The sequence below is a fragment of the Mercenaria mercenaria genome, chromosome 17 (assembly GCF_021730395.1).
Source record: "Mercenaria mercenaria strain notata chromosome 17, MADL_Memer_1, whole genome shotgun sequence".
NCBI classification, from domain to species: Eukaryota; Metazoa; Mollusca; class Bivalvia; order Venerida; family Veneridae; genus Mercenaria; species Mercenaria mercenaria.
The window spans coordinates 49,125,104-49,146,402 of NC_069377.1; the positions used below are offsets into that span (position 1 = coordinate 49,125,104).

The window sequence follows — 21,299 nt, forward strand, 5'->3', positions numbered from 1 at the left end:
AGGTCAAAATCAAGGTCAACTCATGTCAAGGTTCATCTTGCCACTCAAAACCATACAGGTGGTCCAAACTTGAATGTTGGAGGTTATTGACAAGAAGATTTAAAAGCTTTTCCCTGTATAAGTCTATATGAACCATGTGACCCCCAGGGTGGGGCCATAATTGACCCTAGGGGATGATTTGAACAAACTTGGTAGAGAACCACTAGATGATGCTACATTACAAATGCCAAAGCCCTAGGCTTTGTGGTTTGGACAAGAAGATTTTCAAAGTTTTTCCCTATATAAGTCTATGTAAACAATGTGACTCCCGGGGCGGGGCCATATTTGACCCTAGGGGAATAATTTGAACAATCTTATTAGAAGACCACTAGATAATGTCGCATACAAAATATCAAAGCCCTAGGCCCTGTGCTTTTGAATAAGAGGTTTTTCAAAGTTTTTCCCTATATAAGTCTATATAAAACATGTGACCCCCGGGGCGGGGCCATATTAGACCCCAGGGAAATTATTTGAATCATTTTGGTAGAGGACCACTAGACGATGCTTCATACCAAATATCAAAGCTCTAGGCTCTGTGGTTTTGGACAAGAAGATTTCAAGTTTTTCCCTATATAAATCTATGTAAATTATAGAAATAAACAAAGGGCCATAACTCACTAAAGAATTGTTGAACTAGTCTGATTTTCAGGGGGACACAACTAGGGTACCAATTCATCATTCTGACAAAGTTTGGTCAAAATCCCCTTGGTAGTTTCTGAGGAGATGCGATAACGAGAAATTGTTAACAGAAGGACGGAAGGACGGACGTCGGACCACGGACGCAGTGATTTGAATAGCCCCCCATCTGATGATGGTGGGCTAATAAAATAAGGTAAATTACTTTGTACTTTCCTACCAGAAACACTTGTGCAGGATTGATTTTTGCTTTATTCTCATTTTACTTTTGTTTGTGTGTGTAAGATAAACCTTAACAGAATTATCTTGAAATTTCTTATGGAATCTGATTCTGAAGCCCATGTTTGTAACAATCTTGTACAACTTTCTCTAACAGCTCTTTGAATATTGTAGCAGTGTACAGTGAACAGTATATGCTGCCCTTTACAACTTTAATCCAAATGTTTCTCTTTGGATCCAGTCTGGTGTTGAATTTCAAATTTCTCCACAATTCCTTAACCTGTATACAAAATCGGGATAAAAAAATCATCTACATAGCTAAACCCCCATACTTTTTAAAAAAATATCACCTTACCCAAGTACCGTGTTTATAGACATCTTCCACTGTCAACATCTGTTTGATGACATTAAAGTATTCATCTTCACTAAAGTCGTCTGCTTCCATGAACTTCACGTATGTATGGTATTCTATGTCTGATTGGAAAACAGAGTCTTCACATGATGGATATTTTCCTGTTACAGGGTTCACACCTGTATTTGACCACTGAAACTCCACTGAAATACATGAATGTCATATATATACATTGTAATATAACATTTTATTTTCTTAATCTGACTTAAAAAGAAACAGAGCTAGACCAGAATGTATGTGCAGGCTTGACATGCTAAAGAGGTCTAGGGCATGTAATCTACATTTTACAAACCTCTACAGTACCTTTTTATTTTTTCCTGCAAAGAACAAATCCAGTTATATCTTATGAAAAAGATATATTACTGATATGATTTATTCTTGATTTCCACAACTTACAAAAAGAAAACAATGTTTCAGTCTTTGTCAGTGTCTGAACTACTTCTGGTGAAAACAAAAGTGAAATCTGTTCGCAACGCATTCATTTGGATAAGATAAAAAAAAGCAAACATTTGATGATCGGGTGTTCAAATATTCTTTGGGAAGACTACTGAAATCAGCATACCAAATTTGCTATTTGTTGCCATTCCTAGTTTAGATGTTTCCAGCAGATCTTGGACTAAAAAAACATTTGGTATATAGAAAACTGTTTTTCCTGACTTATTCTTCATAAATGATGGAAGACCGGCATCATGATATGTTTTTTTCCCCCCAATGACCACCAATGCAAAAAATTGTCAGAAAAATTAAGAGAGGTGAGTCCTACCTGTTCAAATACAAAAAAAGGGTTATTATCTGATGTAGGTATTTTGTCTACCATACAAGTTTTAAGGGGAGAGGTTTTGTCCTACCTGTTAAAACCAGCAGGAGCTGTTGTGTCTGCTTTATCAAAATTCAGCAGGAGGGATTTTATCTAGGAAAGGTTTTGTCTGGTTCCAGAAATAACATGAAGAAAGGACAAAAATTACTTTTAAAGATTTGCAAGGAAGGGCCCTTAGGCACTTCACGCTGCCCATAAGTCCTGAATATTAGCACCTACTGTCATTGAATTAATTAACTATAAATATTTTAAAGTAATTTGATAATTTTACAGGGTAAATGATCGTGAGATGTGTGTTGATTTCGTAGGCAATTTTTCCACTATTGTTAGCAGAGAAACATGTTTTTTCTCTAAAAATAGGACCATTTGCAATTAAACAATATTGATCATAAGTTATTAGGTAAAGAGGCATATAAGAAATCTAAAATAATACAATTTTTTGTAATTATATACAAGAATATGCTACAGTATACATTTCAAATGTAGTGAAGGACAATCCAGGGGTTTGTGATAAGAAAAAAATGATAATACTGGTCAATAGCCGCTGAGGTACACATCAACACTAAAAGCTCACCAGATGCCTGTATGTCAAGTGTGCTGAAAAAGTAACAAATTCTGCCAAAGTCAAGTTAAACTGTGATTGTGTCGTCAAAGCTAAAAGTATTCAAGAACATGTTACAATTTGGCTTGAAAAGCAAAGTAACTGCTAACCTTTTGTTTTTGTTGGATGAACATGCAGATGAATGTTTGGATCATTTTCTAGGTTAAACTCTTCATTACATCCTCCAACAAATGGATCTGAAAAGCATGTATGTTACTAGTATAAGTATGCAGTACCATATCAATAGCTAGAGCTATCACTAAATGTGATTCATGCCCCATTAAAAGCCTTGTTTGAAAAAAAAGGTTATAATGGTAATGAATAATACTCACTGTATCATTTTAAATACTACTCAATGTATCTTTCATGTTCAACCTAGGAGCCATTTTATATATATCTATATAATCAAGAAATAGTCTGGTCTTGAGCTGTTCAGTATAAGTCATGTTATCTATCATTGTGTAAAGTTACACTGAATTTACTCCACTGGCTTTAAAGTTATTGTCTTAAGTCATATTTGTGATTTTTTTTTAAGAAGCAAGTGCAGGAAGGTTTTTCATACTACAACAATAACGTAATAAATATTCATGACAGAGTTATGGTTCTTCTGTCCAATTCATTGTCCTCTTTCACTGTCTATCACATTAAATTCCCTTTAGTGAGTCAAAATTATTGACTTTGAATTATTTAAAACAAGTACAACAAGAGCTGTCAGAAGGACAGCATGCCTGATCATTTGAAAAATATTTACCAAGATATTATTAGTGGGTGTATGATGGAATCTAAGAATCAATAAGAGATATAAATTGGTGTGAAGAATATGAAAAAAAAATTGAGGGAGGGGATAAGGGATACCATAAAGAACTATACGATTTAAGTAAGAGTAACATCTACAACAAAATTGCAGAAGAGTGGGTGATGAGGGCTGGAGGCAGTGGAGGCAGTAAGTGTATGAGGTGAGGATATCTAAGACATGATATGAAATATGAGTGTGAGGAATGTATGTTTTTTTTTTTGTTTTTTTTTAGGGGGGGGGGGGGGGGGGGGGGGGGCTGGAGGGTGGGTTGGGGTGGGTAGATAAAGTAATGGCAGGGGTTAGAAGTGGACTACCAGTACTAAGAAATAAGTGAAACTGAGAAGGGTGCCAAAAACCTTTAACCAGCACTCCAATTAAAATCTGAGCAAAGTGATCTCTGAGATACCTGACCCTAAACCTAACCATGTATGCCCCTTACTAAGATCAATCCTTACACAAGTTCTGATGATTGCCAGGGCAAGTTAAGAAAAGAGGGTCACGATGACCCTGAATCGCTCACCTGAGTAATATGAGCCACATGTTTCAAATGGCAAACTGATGCTAAGATATTAAGAAAGTAGGTCAGTAGGTCACATTCATGGTCAGTGAAAGTCAGTTTTTAAGATCGGTATGCAAAACTGTACATGTCATCCAAATTTCAAGGCTGCATCTTAAAAAACAAGAAAGTAGGTCAGTAAGTCAAGGTCACAGTAAGGTGACCCGTAATCACTTGGGTACATCAGGTAAATATAATTAAACAGTCTAGGAATTATGATCTGATAATTTTTTAATTATTTTTTCCTATATAAGTCAGGGCGGGGCCTCTTTTCACCCAAGAAGCATAATTTGAACAATCTTGTTAGAGATCCACTAGGCAATGCTACATACCAAATATCAAAGGCCTAGGCCTTGAACTTTCAGACAAGAAGATTTTTATTTTTTTTTCCCTATGTAAGTCTATGTTAAACTTGGGACCCCTAGGGTAGGGCCTCTTTTCATCCCAGGGTAATAATTTAAACAATTTTGGTAAAGGACCAAAAGGCAATGCAACGCACCAAATATCAAAAGCCTAGGCCTTGCAGTTTCAGACAAGAAGATTTTTTAAGTTTTCTCCTATATAAGTTTATGTAAAACTTGGGACCCCAGGGGCGGGGCCTCTTTTCACCCCAGGGGCACAATTTGAACATTCTTCATATAGGACCACAATTTTAAGGCAATGCTACATACTAAATATCAAAGGCCTAGTTCTTGTGGTTTTAGACAAAGAAGATTTTTAAAGTTTTTTCCTATATAAGTCTATGTAAAACTTGGGACCCCCAGGGTGGGGCCTCTTCATCTCAGGGGCACAATTTGAACAATTTCAGTAGAAGACCATTAGATGATGTCACATGCCAAATATCAAGGCTCTATGCCCTGCAGTTTTGGAGAAGAAGATTTTCAAAGTTTTTCCTTTCGGTTGCCATGGCAACCAGAGTTCTGCATGGAATTAAATTCTTTGGGCAATTTTGAAAGGGGGCCATCCAAGGAGCATTCCTGTTAAGTTTGGTGTAAATCTGCCCAGTGGTTTTGAAGAAGAAGATTTTTTTACAAATTGTTGACACACAATGTATGCCGACATCGAGCGGTCACAAAAGCTCACCTTGAGCTTTTGGCTCTAAACTATCAGATATCTGCCCTTACAAAGAGTCAGTCAAAGACTAACCCTTCATTGAAATTTGATGATAATCGGGGCACCAGTTAAGAAGATATAGTGATATACCTAGTGCATCTACTAGGTATATGCCCACAGTACAGTGTATATATCATTAAAAAAACTGCAACATATAAATTCAAAATTCTGCAGATCACATTGGGACGTTTTTGCATAATACTTAACAAAATACATGCAAAATCAAGACCTGAAATATCACCAGCTGTAGAGATGGTCATCATGTTTTGACATTCATCAAAATTTTACTCATACAATAATGTTAGTATGTGTAATTCTTCTTTAAAGTTACTTATAAAATCTCAAAAGACTGTATGAAGACGAAATTTTTAATATCATCTATATACTGTAAAAACTTTCTATCATCATATATTTAATGTACATTTATAGTAACCAACACAATGTTAAAAGTATCTGGTTTACAGAGGACTTACCTTTTTCAGAAAAATAGGTCAAATGCACAAGAACCTGTAGATCTGTATCAGTGTGAGAATACAAGTACCATTTGATATCAGAAGTACCAGAATACATTGATATAACACCTACATCCCGCCCAGTCACAGCTGTGTCATGCTCTATTTCATACTAAAACAAGAAAGAAAAAAGATAACTCAAATAATTCAAACTTGACCTACATTTCATCAAGGCAATCATTCTGACTAAATTTTATGTATATCCAGAGTAAAATGCAGCCCCTATTGCGTACACAAGGTATTTCTTTAATTAGACCGGGTGACCTAGTTTTTGACCCTAGATGACCCATATTCAAATTCCATCTAGATTTCATCGAGACAAACATTCTGATCAAATTTCATGAAGATCCAGTGTAAAATGCAGCCCCTATTGCATACACAAGGTTTTTCTTTGATTTGACCTAGTGACCTACTTTTTGATCCCAGATGACCCATATTCATAACTAACTTAGATTTCATCAAGGCAATCATTCTGAGCAAAATTCATGAAGATCAATTAAAAAAATACAGCCTCTATCGCATAAACAAGGTTTTTCTTTGATTTGACCTAGTGACCTAGTTTTTGAACCAAAATGACCCATTTTTGAACTCAGTCTAGATTTCATCAAGTTAATCATTCTGACAAAATTTCATGAAGTTCAGTTGAAAACAGCCTCTATCGCATAAATAAGGTTTTTCTTTGATTTGACCTAGTGACCTAGTTTTTGACCCCAGATGACCTATTTTCAAACTCGGCCTAGTTTTCATCAAGGTAATCATTCTATTAAATTCATGAAGATCAATGGAAAAATACAGCCTCTATTGCATACACAAGGTTTTTCTTTGATTTGACCTAGTGACAGTTTTTGAACCCAGATGACCCATTTTCGAACTTGGCCTAGATTTCATCAAGGTAATCATTCTGTTAAATTCATGAAGATCAATTGAAAAATACAGCCTCTATCGCATGTACAGGTTTTCCTTTGATTTGACCTAGTTTTTTACCTCAGATGACCCATTTTTGAACTTGGCCTAGATTTCATCAAGGTAATAATTCTGACAAAATTTCATGAAGATCAGTTGAAAAATATAGCCTCTATTGCATACACAAGGTTTTTCTTTGATTTGACCTTGTGACCTAGTTTTTTACCCCAGATGACCCATTTTCAAACTTGGCCTAGATTTCATCAACGTAATCATTCTGACCATAAATCATAAACATCAATTGAAAAATACAGCCTCTATCGCATAAACAACATTTTTCCTTGATTTGACCTAGTGACCTAGTTTTTGACCCCAGATGACACATTTTCAAACTTGGCCTAGATTTCATCAAGGTTATCATTCTGACAAAATTTCATGAAGATCAGTTGCAAAATACAGCTTCTATCGCATATACAAGCTAAATGTTGACAGGCGACAGACAGACGACTGATGCTGGTCATCGAGCGATCACAATAAGTCACCTAAGCATTGCTCAGGTGAGCTAAAAAGGATTGCAAATAGTGTGAAGAAATGTCTTCTTGTGTTAGGGTCTTAGTGCCTTTCATAACATCACTACTGAAAGGTCATGTATTTTGCCTTCCCTCTTGAGTCAATATATCATTTTAGCACTAACTATGTAAGACAATTGGAAATGAAATTATCAAATTTTATGCTAATAAAACTGAATGATATCACCAATATTATATTGTTTTACAACACCAACCTTCATGGACAAAGTTATATTTCCTGCTTGAGTGTGAGCCTGACACTGTATGTATGCCACATCAGCTGACAGACCTACAGGCTGTATGACAACGCTACCATTCACTGGCACATCAATTATTCTTGCATCTTTTTGCGGCAGGGAAATATTTCTTGCCTCTGGAAAATAGAACATGATGGCTAATAATTTCTAAATCACTAAGTAAAGGGCCATAACTCTGTTTTGGCTGAGTGATATCCCTAACAAAACCCCAGGTGCACAACTTCACATGCTGAATAATATTCCTGTAATGTTTCATAATACTGGGTCAAATATTTTTTGAGATACATGCAGCACAAACTAAGGCCTTTTTTATGCATATTTTCTAATAAGTCTAGGGCCATAATTCTGGTCTGGCTGTGTGATCCAATTTAAACCCCTGGTGCTCAACTTCCCATGCTGGATAACATTCCTATGAAATTTGATGACTCTGGATCAAATACTTTTTGAGATATGAATTACACAAATTTGGACGAACAACAGCACTGACCTAAGTGCACCCCTCTCCCCAAAAAAAAAATTGGGTGTAGGGGGGCGAAAAAAAGGCCGCTCAGTGGGATTTGAACCACAGCCACAAAAAGTAGCATTGGGGATTTCCTAACAGAAATATGCATAATAAGTTTGGGTGTAAGGTTAACGGGACAGTGACAGTCAAAAGTTATCAGCCCTGAAACGTCCCATTATTATTTGGACTACCTTTTAGGAAGCACCTAATTCCATATTAGGAGACTTTAAATCTGTGAGTAGGTATAAGAGGATATCTACCCTAACACCAGTTTCATGACAGATATTGTTTGTAGAAGGGCTACTCAAGCTTCTTTTCAGGTCAATAAATCAAAAGAGAATTTAAAGCGGGAGCTAATATTTCCTGTCCATTTCTGGTCATGAGAATAAAACTATTATAAGGGTAACCTGTCTTATTAATTCGAAAACACCTCTCCTGATTAAACTTGTAGGCGCTGCGACAGAAAACGTTATGGATGCCGCTATTTTTATTATATGTCGCCGCGCAAAATTCATCAATTATCGGATGTTAATATGAAAATAGCTCATGAATCTCATGTTTCATGACTTGAATTACAGATGGTAAATCAAAATCCTGAAATCTGTGCACTAAAAATGAATTTATTGCTGATGCACTCTGTATTACATTTTGGCAGCAAAACAATACACGTGTGTTTCATGTCAGGTTTTCTGTTGTTGAATAATTCATTGTTAAATGTGTGCATATTTTCCTCATAACATATGCAAATAGATTTCAACATTTAGAGGCTCATGTAAATTACTTTAAGTAAAGTTTCAGAAATGTAGAGTGTAGACTTTTCAGACATGTAATTTTTAGTGTGAAAAATTGGGTTTAAATATGTTATTATTGAAGCCTCCAAAGTTAGCAACGCGATTTGCGTTGCTGGATATATACACACATAAGGAAAACTTTCCACATTGTTTTGAATGGTATGTGGGTTGTGCGAGGAGGGCGTTATAGTCTCTTTACATTAAAGAGCCCTTTGTGCACAATAAGTTGGGCTAATGTGAAAGTATGTTTAATCATTCCAAAGAAGTATAAAATACACAGAATGGCAACAGGAGATAATCTCGCGTAAGCTCATGTCAGCGCATCATCTTATTGAAGTGTTGGCCAACTTGATCAATCATGATCAAATCAACAGACGCTCATTAAAGTATTACACTGGCACATCATAAATCGAATCGGGTTTTCAATTTTCAAATGACAACTGTTGATTTCTCAGACTTCCAATCATAAATTCCCAGTGTAGAAAATATTAATTACATTAAAAAACAAGTGAATGAAGTATTGCCATGCAATACAAAGTCCCCTACTGGAAGGCACCTAATTTTCTCTACTGCAGTATAACATAATGAACTGATATCCGTCAATGATGTATAAACAATATTGTACTACATATACAATATGTTATAACAACACACTTGGATTAAAATGTGCATATATAAAAACCCACAGTTGTTTTCATGTTGATTTTTTTTGGCTGATTATAAAAATGTTATCATGTAAGTTATTTATAGTAACAACAAAGGGAAATTATTTAAAAAAAAAAACAAAAAAAAAAAAAAACAAAAAAAAAACAACATCTATATAATATAAGTCCACAAGAAACTCTTTACCAGGTAGAGATAGGTCAAAATGCACCTAAAAATTGGATGTAACAGGCATGTTGTACCACAGAAAAGTGGTCTCGATTTTTCTCTACCTCCAGTAATAAAAAAGTTACAACAAAATCTATTTATAGTAACAACAAAGGGACGTAACTCTAAAAAACAAGGGTGCCTCATGGTGGTGAACATTTGGTCCAAGTTACATCAAAATCCCTCCATGCATGAAGAAGAAATGTTCCATACAAAGTCATTCTTGAATTTGACCTTTGACCTCTAAATATGACCTTGACTTTAGACCTAGGGACCTGGTTCTTGCGCATGACATGTTGTCTCATCCAGGGGAATATTTGTGCCAACTGATATCTAAATCCTGCTTTGCATGACAAAGTTATAGACCGGACAGGAAAAAAATCCTCTTGACCTTTGATCTGAAAGTGTGACCTTGACCTTTAAGCTAGGGTACTGGATGTTGCGCATGACACGTCGTCTCATCATGGTAAAACTTTTATGCCAAGTAATATTGTAATCCCTTGATGGATGACAGAGTTCTGGATCGGACAGGGAAAAAACCTTATTGACCTTTGACCTCCAATTGTGACCTTGACCTTTGAGCTAATGGTCTGGGCTTTGCGCATAACATGTTGTCTCATCATGGGGAACATTTGTGCCAAGTAATATTAAAATCCCTTCATGGATGGCAGAGTTATGGACAGGACAGGAAAAAAACTCTGTTGACCTTTGACCCCCAATTGTGACCTTGACCTTTGAGCTAGGAGTCCAGGATTTGCGTATGACACGTCGTCTCATCATGGGGAACACTTGTGCTAAGTGATATTAAAATCCCTTAATGAATGTCAGAGTTATGGACCGGACATGAAACAGACCCTGTTCATGCTATGTTAACATTAGACTGCTAAGTTTGACCTTGACCTTTGAGCTAGGGGTCTGAAAGTTGTGCATGACACATCGTCTTATTATGAGGTACATTTGTGCCAAGTAATATTAAAATCCCTTCATAGATGGGAGAGTTATGGACCGGACAGGAAAAAGCCCTGTTGACCTTTGACCTCCAATTGTGACCTTGACCTTTAAGCTAGGGGTCCAGGTTTTGCGCATGACATGTTGTCTCTTCATGCGGAACATTTGTGCCAAGTAATATTAAAATCTCTTCATGGATGGGAGAGTTATGGACCGGACAGGAAAAAAGCCCTGTTGACCTTTGACCTCCAATTGTGATCTTGACCTTTGAGCTAGGGGTCCGGGATTTGCGCGTGACACATCATCTCGTCATGGGGAACATTTGTGCCAAGTAATACTAAAATCCCTTCAAGGATGGGAGAGTTATAGACCGGACAGGAAAAAAGCCCTGTTGACCTTTAACCTCTAATTGTGACCTTTACCTTTGAGCTAGGGGTCCGGGTTTTGCGCATGACACGTCGTCTCATCATGGGGAACATTTGTGCCAAGTAATATTAAAATCCCTTCATGAATGACAGAGTTATGGACCGGACACGAAATTGCGGATGGACGGACGGACGGACGGACAGAATGACGGAAAAGTGCATTCCTATAGTCCCCGAAACTGGTTTTCAACCAGTAGGGGACTAAAAACACCATTATCATTATAAACAAAGGATCTGATAGAAAGTTTTTCACGACACAAATTTTTATTCTTCTGCTGTCTGTTTCATACACTGGTTGAACGAGATCTCATCTCATTCAGATCCCACGTGATGTTGGCAAGATTTGCTTTATATGCCTTTCAAGTTGCCGATCTATTTATTTTTATAGCTCTTTGATCATTCCAAGATTCCAAGAAATAATAACATCTGACTGGTCAGTGAACGATGATCTAGGAATTCAGGTGTCTTGGGATGGCTTTGCAGATAAACTTTCCAATATTCTAGAACATAACATTCCAATGAAAACCATTGTCAAAAGACACCGGAATCCCTATATTGATCATGAAACTGCTAGTGCTATAAAAGAAAGAAGAACAAAATGGATAAAATACAAGTACTGTAAAAATCATATTACTTTTAACAACTACAAAGCAGCAAGAAACAATGTTAGCAATCATCTGAAAAGATCAAAATGTAAGTACGAAAAAAATATAGCAGATTCAGTAAAAGATAACCCCAAAAAATTTTAGAAGTATGTTAGGAGCAGTTCAAAAACAACAACAGGAATCAATGTGATTGAGGTCAATGGAGAGAAGGTGACAGATGATCAGTTAATTGCAGAAGAGCTCAATAAGCATTTTGTAACTGTCTTCACAAATGAAAACAGAAACATTCCCAACCTTGATGACGTATCTGCTGTAACAATCTCAGACACACAAATAAACAATGAAATAACGATGAAGGAAGTCAATCCATCAAAATCACAAGGACCTGATGGAATACATCCAAAGGTTATTTATGAGTTTAGAGAATCATTATGTGGAATACTGACAAGTATATATAGGTATTCACTGGATGAAGGGCAGCTACCATCACATTGGAAACAAGCTAATGTCACAGCAATTTTCAAGAGCGGCAAAAAATCAAATGTAGAGAGCTATAGGCCTATAAGTGTAACACCTATCTGCTGTAGAATCATGGAAAAAACAATAAGAAATGCCATAGTTAAACACCTAGAACAAAACAATATTCTATCTATATATCAACACGGATTTCGCAAAGTGAGATCTTGCACTACACAACTACTTGAATGCATAGAAGAGTGGACAGATGCAACAGAAAATGGACATGAAATAGACATTGTCTACCTCGATTTCAAAGCAGCATTCGACAAAGTTCCACACATGCATCTTCTAAAGAAGGTATGGAGTGTAGGAATTAGAGGGAAGATATACTCATGGATAAAAAGCTTTTTAGAAAACAGATTCCAAAGAGTTGTAGTAAATGGCAAAAATCAAATTGGAAAAAGTGACCAGCGGAGTACCCCAGGGTAGTGTTTTAGGCCCGGTCCTCTTCCTCATCTTCATTAATGATCTCCCTGAAGCAGTCTATTGCACCCTAAAACTCTTTGCAGATGACACTAAACTGTATTCAATAATAAAGAACAACTCAGATTAAAAAATTCTACAAGACAAAATTTTTGATGCTTGTGACTGGGCTGAAAAATGGCAGAACAACATAAAGAAATGCAAAACTATGCACTTCGGAAAAGAAACACCTAATGAATACTTTATGAAAGATAGCCAAAAGAAAATACACAGGATTCAGCAAGTAGAACATGAAAAAGATCTAGGTGTAATTTTTGACAATGAACTCTCCTTTAACAAACACATCTGCACTAAAGTTAACTTGGCAAACAGGAACCTGGGACTGATATTGAAAACATTTACATATATGGATAAAGAAATGTTCCTGTTACTATACAAATCTCTGGTACACCCACATCTAAAGTATGCCTCGGGCATCTGGACTCCTAAATACAAGAAAGATGCGATAGCAATAGAAAATGTCCAGTGAAGAGCAACGAGAGAGCTGCAGAGTCTCAATGGACTAGATTACAGCGAAAGACTTAAACAACTGGGCTTACTGACTCTTTAATACAGGAGAGATAGAGCAGACGTCATAGAGGTTTACAAACTCATAAATGAGTTAGATATAACAGCAACAAGTCTATTGAAATTTAGTCAGAATGTTGTAACTAGGTGGAATAACCGAAAATTACAAAAGGACTATGCTAAACATAAAACCAGGATCAGTGATGACTAAAGTGGTTAGAAACTGGAACAGCCTTCCAAATAAGGTAATAGAGGCACCAACAATAAACTTCTTCAAAGCAAGACTGAACAAACACTGGTCAGGAGACAGCAAGTTTCAAGCCAAATGTTACACCCCCTATGCAAGAATACAAGGAAATAACTACATCAACTGAAAATGATTATATGTGATTTTGTGCAGGAATTGCTCTGCCAAAAAGTACAGCAAAAGAAATATCTTAATAGTTAAAAAGTACAGTTGAGGTTGTGCAGGAATTGTTCTGCCGACAGAAAGGACAGAATATTAGATAGATGTTGGTAGAAATAATGGCTACACTATGAGTAACAAGAGCTCGTCAAACACGAAATGCCCCCTTTGATGCATTCAGTAATTGCTTAAGGAACAGAAATTATATGCTCACTGTAAACAAAAGTTCTACCATTCTGGTTTAATCTGACCTTGACCTTTAACCTATTAACCTAACAAGAGATTACAGAGAGATATTGGTGCCATCCACTGAGACATTTTTGAATGTTCCAAATTTCAAGACTAGCTCAAGGTCAAATTTCATTTCGGTACAAAACAAAGTGTATGTGGTCCAAATTTGAAAGCTGTGGCTTGAGAAATGTGAAAGTAGGTCACTAGATCAATTTCAAGGTCAAAGTTCATTTCGGTAGACAGAACTATGCATGTGCTTCAAATTTGGAGGCTGTAGCTTGAGAAATGTGAAAGTAGGTAATAGGTAAAAATCAATGTCAAATTTCAATTCAGAACACAAAAATAAATATGCATGCTGTCGAAATTTGGAGCCTGTAGCTTCAGAAATGTGAAAGTAGGTCACTAGGTCAATCTCAAGATCAAAGTTCATTTCGGTACACAAAACTATGCATGTGGTTCAAATTTGAAGGCTGTAGCTTGAGAAATGTGGAAGTAGGTCACTAGGTCAAAATCAAGGTCAAATCTTATTTCGGAACACAAAACTATGCAAGTGGTCCAAATTTGAGGCCTGTACCTTCAGAAATGTGAAAGGAGTCACTAGGTCAATCTCAAGATCAAAGTTCATTTCAGTATACAAAACTATGCATGTGGTTCAAATTTGAAGGCTGTAGCTTGAGAAATGTGAAAGTAGGTCACTAGGTCAAAATCAAGGTCAAATTTTATTTTGGAACAAAAAACTATGCAAGTGGTCCAAAGTTGAAGCATGTATCTTCAAAAATGTGAATGTAGGTCACTAGGTCAATAACAAGGTCAAAGTTTTTTTCGGTACACAAACCTACGGTATGCATGTGGTCCAAATTTGAAGGCTGTAGCTACAGAAATGTGAAAGTAGGTCACTAGGTCAAGATCAAGGTCAACTCATGTCAAGGTTCATCTTGCCACTCAAAACTATACATGTGGTCCAAATTTGAATGATGTAAGTTATGGACATGAAGATTCTAAGTTTTTCCCTATATAAGTCTATATGAACCATGTGACCCCTGGGGCGGGTCATATTTGACCCTAGAGGGCTATTTTGAACAAACTTGGTAGAGAACCACTAGATGATGCTACATTACAAAATATCAAAGCCATAGTCTTTGTGGTTTCGACAAGAAGATTTTCAAAGTTTCTCCCTATGTAAGTCCATGTAAACCATGTGACCCTCAGGGCAGAGCCATATTTGACCCTAGGGGAATAATTTGAACAATCTTAGTAGAGGACCACTAGATGATTTCATATACAAAATATCAAAGCCCTAGGCCCTGTGGTTTTGGACAAGAGGTTTTTCAAAGTTTTTTCCTATATAAGTCTATATAAACCATGTGACCCCCGGGGTGGGGCCATATTTGACCCCAGGGAAATAATCTGAACAATCTTGCTAGAGGACCACTAGATTGTGCTTCATACCTAGGCCCTATTGTTTTGGACAAGAAGATCAGAAACTGTTTAACTGTTCCTGGCCAATGTGACCACGACCTTTGACCTAATGACCTCAAAATCAATAGGGGTCATCTGCTGGTCATGGCCAACCTAACTATCAATTTTCCTGACACTAAGCCCAAGCGTTCTTGAGTTATTGCCTGGAAACCATTTTACTGTTCCTGGTCACTGTGACCTTGACCTTTGACATACTGACCTCAAAATCAAAAGGGGTCATCTGCTGGTCATGACCAATCTCCCTATCAACTTTTGTGACCCTAGGCCTAAGCGTTCTTGAGTTATCATCCGGAAACCGTTTTACTATTCAGGGTCACTGTGACCTTGATATTTGACATACAGACCTCAAAATCAATAGGGGTCATCTGCTGGTGATGACCAACCTCCCTATCAACTTTCATGATCCTAGGCCCAAGAGTTCTTGAGTTATCATCCGGAAACGGATTGGTCTACATTCTGACCGACTGACCTACCGACCGACATCTGCAAAACAATATACCCCTTCTTCTTCGAAGAGGCGCATAAAAATATGTGGAGACAGTGCAATGTAAATATGTAAATACAAGCAAAGAAAACTAGGAAAACTAATCTAAAAAAAAATTAGTCTACTAAAACTTAGTAAAAGAAAAAAGACACTAATAAAATTGAAAGATTTTGGGTGCCATAGTATCAAAATACCTATAACAGTCAGGGGTGTAACTGTTTTAAGTTATGTAACCTATTTCAGTTATTTTTTCAAGCATTTTATAACCTGTATAAGTTTTAAAATATAAGTTAACTTCGGTAAGTTATTCAAAAAAAGTCTTTTTGCTGTTCTCACAAAGTGACCTATACAATGAAATAAGTAGCAATCTGTGGTAAATCAAATTCTCTTTTAGTCTGATCATGACCTGATAAGCATAACCGGATGCTAAGAGTTTTATAGCTTTAAACCTTCTGCGAAAATCTTTATCAGCCTTGCGTAAAAAATTTTACTGCATAGCTGGAAAAATAAGAGTTCAAGGATTCAGGAAATAATTGTATGAGTCACATTCAAAATGAGGAATTGGCACAGGAGAGCTTTGTATTATATTATGAAAACTGAAACAAGTTATGAAAATATAAGCAACTAGAGCTATCACTAATGGTGATGAATGTACCCCCGCATGCACTGACACAGTACATTGCAATTTGACGCACACAAGATTGCATAATTATGTGGTATGTATGTATATAGACTGTATGTATACAGTATAGTAATAAACAAGAGCACCGCCTTGCGGGTGCTGACGCTCATCTGATTTTTTTTGTGTAATAGAAATATTGTCCTACCCATGATTTTCTAAGTCTAAAAAGGGCCATCATTCTTGCAAAAAGCAGGATAGAGTTATGTTTCTTGATGTACAGTGTCCACTTATGATGGTGAAAACTGTTGCAAGTTTTAAAGCAATAGCTTTGATAGTTTATGAGAAAAGTTGACTTAAACATAATACTCAACCAAGAAAATGATTTTCTAAGTCCAAAAGGGGCAATAATTATTGCAAAAAGCAGGATGGAGTTATGTTGCTTGCTGTACAGGGTCAGCTTATGATGGTGAACAAGTGTTGCAAGTTTCAAAGCAATAGCTTTGATAGTTTAAGAGAAAAGTTGACCTAAACATAAAACTTAACCAAGAAATCTGATATTTTCTAAGTCCAAAAGGGGCCATAAATCTTGCAAAAAGCAGGACGGAGTTATGTTTCTTGTTATACAGGGTCAACTTATGATGGTGAACAAGTGTTGCAAGTTTTAAAGCAATAGCTTTGATAGTTTAGGATAAAAGCTGACCTAAACATAAAACTTAACCAAGAAAACTGATTTTCTAAGTCCAAAAGGGGCAATAAATCTTGCAAAAAGCAAGATGGAGTTATGTTTCTTGATGTACAGGGTCTGCTTAAGATGGTGAACAAGTATTCCAAGTTTCAAAGCAATAGCTTTGATAGTTTAGGAGAAAAGTTGACCTAAACATAAAACTTAACCAAGAAATCTGATATTTTCTAAGTACAAAAGGGGCCATAAATCTTGCAAAAAGCAAGATGGAGTTATGTTTCTTGCTATACAGGGTCAGCTTATGATGGTGAACAAGTATTCCAAGTTTCAAAGCAATAGCTTTGATAGTTTAGGAGAAAAGCTGACCTAAACATAAAACTTAACCAGGCAACGCCGACGCAGACGCCGACGCCGACGCCGACGCCGACAACCGCTCAAGTGATGACAATAACTCATCATTTTTTTTCAAAAAATCAGATGAGCTAAAAACAAAGTCCCATAACTATGCAGAATATTTATCTAAAAGAATGTTACATGCACCATGCACAACTAGGGTTGGTACTGATCATTTGTGTGAAGTTTCATTAAATTGTGTGCAAGGGTTTGGTAGATTAGGCACGCACAAGATTGCATATGCAGAGTGTATGTACATAGTATGTTAACAAGAAACAAAGTCCCATAACTCTGCAATTTTTGTCGCTGAAAGAACCTAACATGCCCCATGCACAACTACTGTTGTTACTGATCACTTGTGTGAAGTTTCATTAAATTGTGTCAAGGGGATGAGGAGAGATGGTGTGCACAAGATTGTGTCTATGTATATAGTATAGTAACAAAAAAACAAAGTCCCATAACTCTGCAATTTTTTTTTCTGAAAGAACCTAACATGCCCCATGCACAACTACTGTTGTTACTGATCACTTGTGTGAAGTTTTATTAAATTGTGTCAAGGGGATGAGGAGAGATGGTGCGCACAAGATTGTGTCTATGTATATAGTATAGTAACAAAAAAACAAAGTCCCATAACTCTGCAAATTTTTTTTCTGAAAGAACCTAACATGCCCCATGCACAACTAGTGTTGGTACTGATCACTTGTGTGAAGTTTCATTAAATTGTGTCAAGGGGATGAGGAGAGATGGTGCGCACAAAATTGTGTCTATGTATATAGTATAGTAACAAAAAAACAAAGTCCCATAACTCTGCAAATTTTTTTTCTAAAAGAACCTAACATGCCCCATGCACAACAACTGTTGGTACTGATCACTTGTGTGAAGTTTCATTAAATTCTGTCAAGGGGATAAGGAGAGATGGTACGCACAAGATTGCGTCTACGGACAGACAGACAGACAACCTGAAACCAGTATACCCCCCCTTACAACTTTGTTGTCGGGGGGGTACAATAACTCAAATGGGTTATAAACTGCGATAGCTTGAAACAGTTACACCCCTGACTGTATAACAAGGAAGATTAACATTGAAAGAAACGAAAAAGAAATTATTAACTAAACTAAAATAATAATGTACCAATGTAGAAAATCGAAAAACTAAAGGGCCTAAGAAGCTGTAGCTTAACTCCAGAGAATGGAGTTCTGGTCTCGATTTCTACATGGAGTTATACGGGAAAACCGAAGGTTTTTCCGTCTATAGATAATGTGTACGTGTATATATGTCAAAGTAAACCTATATACCGTTCAACTTGGGAATATGTTCTATACCTTCACCGGTTTTGTTGTTGTTGTTCTCCCATAATTCTACCGGACCTGCTGCCGTGCTTGCGCAATAAATAATTTTCAGGACGACATCTGATAAAATAAAATTTCTTATGAACGATCGGGCGCCGCATTATTTAAACAAATTATTCTATCCAGTTGAAAATTCGCGGTATCAATAGAAATCGGTGTTATTCGGGTTTCTTCATGAAACGAGTTTATGGATGATTCAAGCGGCCCGCGTTTTGTTTCCAATAATGAATTATGATGTAAGCTACATTACTGCACTGTTTGAATAACAAAACCATTGTTTATTTATTTCTATGAATGTTGAAAAGCCAATAATTTCAAAAATGTCAATGTAAAATGAATAAAGACACGCTGTCCTAACAAAATTTATTTATATACATAATTTTATCGCACATTTATATCACAAGTCACTGTGGCCCAGTGTTTAGCGCACATATTTTCCATGCGCGAGGTCCGAGTTCGAATCTCGTAAGGTGCTTTTTTTTTTTTTAGCTTAGGCCCAATTTAATTTCTTTTTCTTGATATTTATCACACTTTTTTCAATTACTGGAACACAAATCAATAATAAGTATAGTTAACCAATTTTCTTTTTTTTTTTTAGCTTAGGCCCAATTTAATTTCTTTTTCTTTATATTTATCACACTTTTTTCAATTACTGGAACACAAATCAATAATAAGTATAGTTAACCAATTTTCTGTCTGTAAATTTTGAACAAAATATTCGAAGGCATGGAAAAGCATATATCAATATTGCTTATCTCCCCTCCCTTCCACAATCTTTCACATACATTGCAACTACTTTCTAAAAGTCAATTCATTGACTAGAGTTTTAGTAAAATTACACTTGGAAAAAAATGTTGGCTATAAACTTGAGAGGCTCACTACGATCACTATCAAGCTAAGAAATTAAACTTAATCATATTCAAAAAAAGGTCCCAGACTGTTAGCAGTTAGGTAAATTAAATTGAATTTAGACCAAGAGTGTTTGTGTTATATATAAAATTCTGGTCAAAAACTTTTTACAATGAATTTGAAATAAGAATTTCACAAGTAAATGGTTGTTTGTCATTCTCACATACACGAGTTTTACCATAGCTGTATTAGTGGAACACAATTTGTCCTAAAAGAGTGTCATTTGACAATAATGGCATTTAAAAGAATTAAAATAGTCCGTGTTTAGGATAGCAGGATTATGTAAGTTCCGGTATCTATACTACAAAAGAATATCAGAACAAGATGATATTGAATGTGATGTTACGCAGGCATGTGTAAATTGTTGTGTTTTATTTTTTGGATTGTTTTGTCGTTTTTAGAAACTATTTGTTTGTAACAAATGAACTGAAAAGAATATGTGCATTTCCGGATTCAGAAATTTGTATTAGAGAAACAAATTGATAGCAAAGGCATGTTCGTTGTAAACAGAAACAAAATTGGTAATATTATGTATAAATAAATGACTTGCATTTATCTGTATATAATAAAATATTTATCCAAAACTACTGAGGAAGAGTGTGTTTTACGCATGCTCACTGACAACACATAAAGGCCTGATATTGGGTCACTTTTGAATGACTGTTGCACCATATATAATACTATGAGGAAAATTTTGTAAATGACAAAGTGTTCGAATTTATCAATGTTCGTACAGCCCCCATTTTACATACCCCTTTCCGGCGCTCACTTCGTGTGAGTTAAAATTTGCTTACTAGATATAAATTTGAATTATGTAAAGTTTTCAGCAAAAGCATTATTTTGATACCAATAAATGATAACAATTTGCAGAAATAAAAAAGTGACAGGTCAAAAACCCCCCGTTATCTGTCCGGGTTTATGCAACAGTTTCGTATTTGTCGTGTTGAGCGACATGTGAAGTTTCCACTTTTCTCTATTTTATCATCAGTACAACTAATGGTGCGTTTTTGAGAGTAGATTCTGTGCACCCAAATATCACTATTATCTTTAACTCATGAACACTATTTTCCATTGTCTGTCTAGTATTGATACATTTGAAGAAATGATTAGATCTATGTTCATTTAAACAAAACTTTTTAAAACATTTCCCCTTCTTATTTTTATAACAATAGCAAAACCATCAGGCTTACTGTCAAAACTGAAAGACAAACAGAAAATATCAGAAAGAACAATTTAATGCAGAAAAAAAAGAAAGAATCCGTATCACTATCACTAGGTTTTCCCGTCAGATAGGCAGCGCCTAATTTCACATTAATGTACCAATGTAGAAAATCGAAAAACTAAAGGGCCTAAGAAGCTGTAGCTTAACTCCAGAGAATGGAGTTCTGGTCTCGATTTCTACATGGAGTTACATGGAAGATTGGCAAGAAGTTGGTTGTTGGGTCTATAAGCTACCCTGTTTTAATTAACAATTTAAAATGATATGTGATTAAATTCTCACCAGCATATAACAAGCTAAAAGGAATTAGAAGTATTGTGATGATACACTGCGATGCCATTCCTCAAAGACATAGAAAAAGTTGTTTGTTTTTTTCTAATTTTTGTTGGCTATGGAGGCTGCCATTTTGAAACTTTACGTCATCAATATTTGTGGTAAACTAGA

At 36.0% G+C, this 21,299-nt stretch overlaps 1 protein-coding gene across 1 annotated transcript in view; it reads right to left on the reverse strand.

Annotated features, from left to right (window-relative positions):
- Positions 1-21,293, reverse strand: part of LOC123537069 (transmembrane 7 superfamily member 3-like) — a 36,564-nt gene extending 15,271 nt beyond the window's left edge. Inside the window, exons 1-5 of the mRNA XM_045320622.2 lie at positions 21,138-21,293; positions 7,389-7,546; positions 5,663-5,813; positions 2,835-2,921; positions 1,250-1,449 (exon numbers count right to left, since the gene is read on the reverse strand). Coding sequence (XP_045176557.2) covers positions 1,250-1,449; positions 2,835-2,921; positions 5,663-5,813; positions 7,389-7,546; positions 21,138-21,195 — 654 coding nt within the window. The 5' untranslated portion in view covers positions 21,196-21,293. The remainder of the gene's footprint in view (positions 1-1,249; positions 1,450-2,834; positions 2,922-5,662; positions 5,814-7,388; positions 7,547-21,137) is intronic.
- Positions 21,294-21,299: the final 6 nt, after the last annotated feature.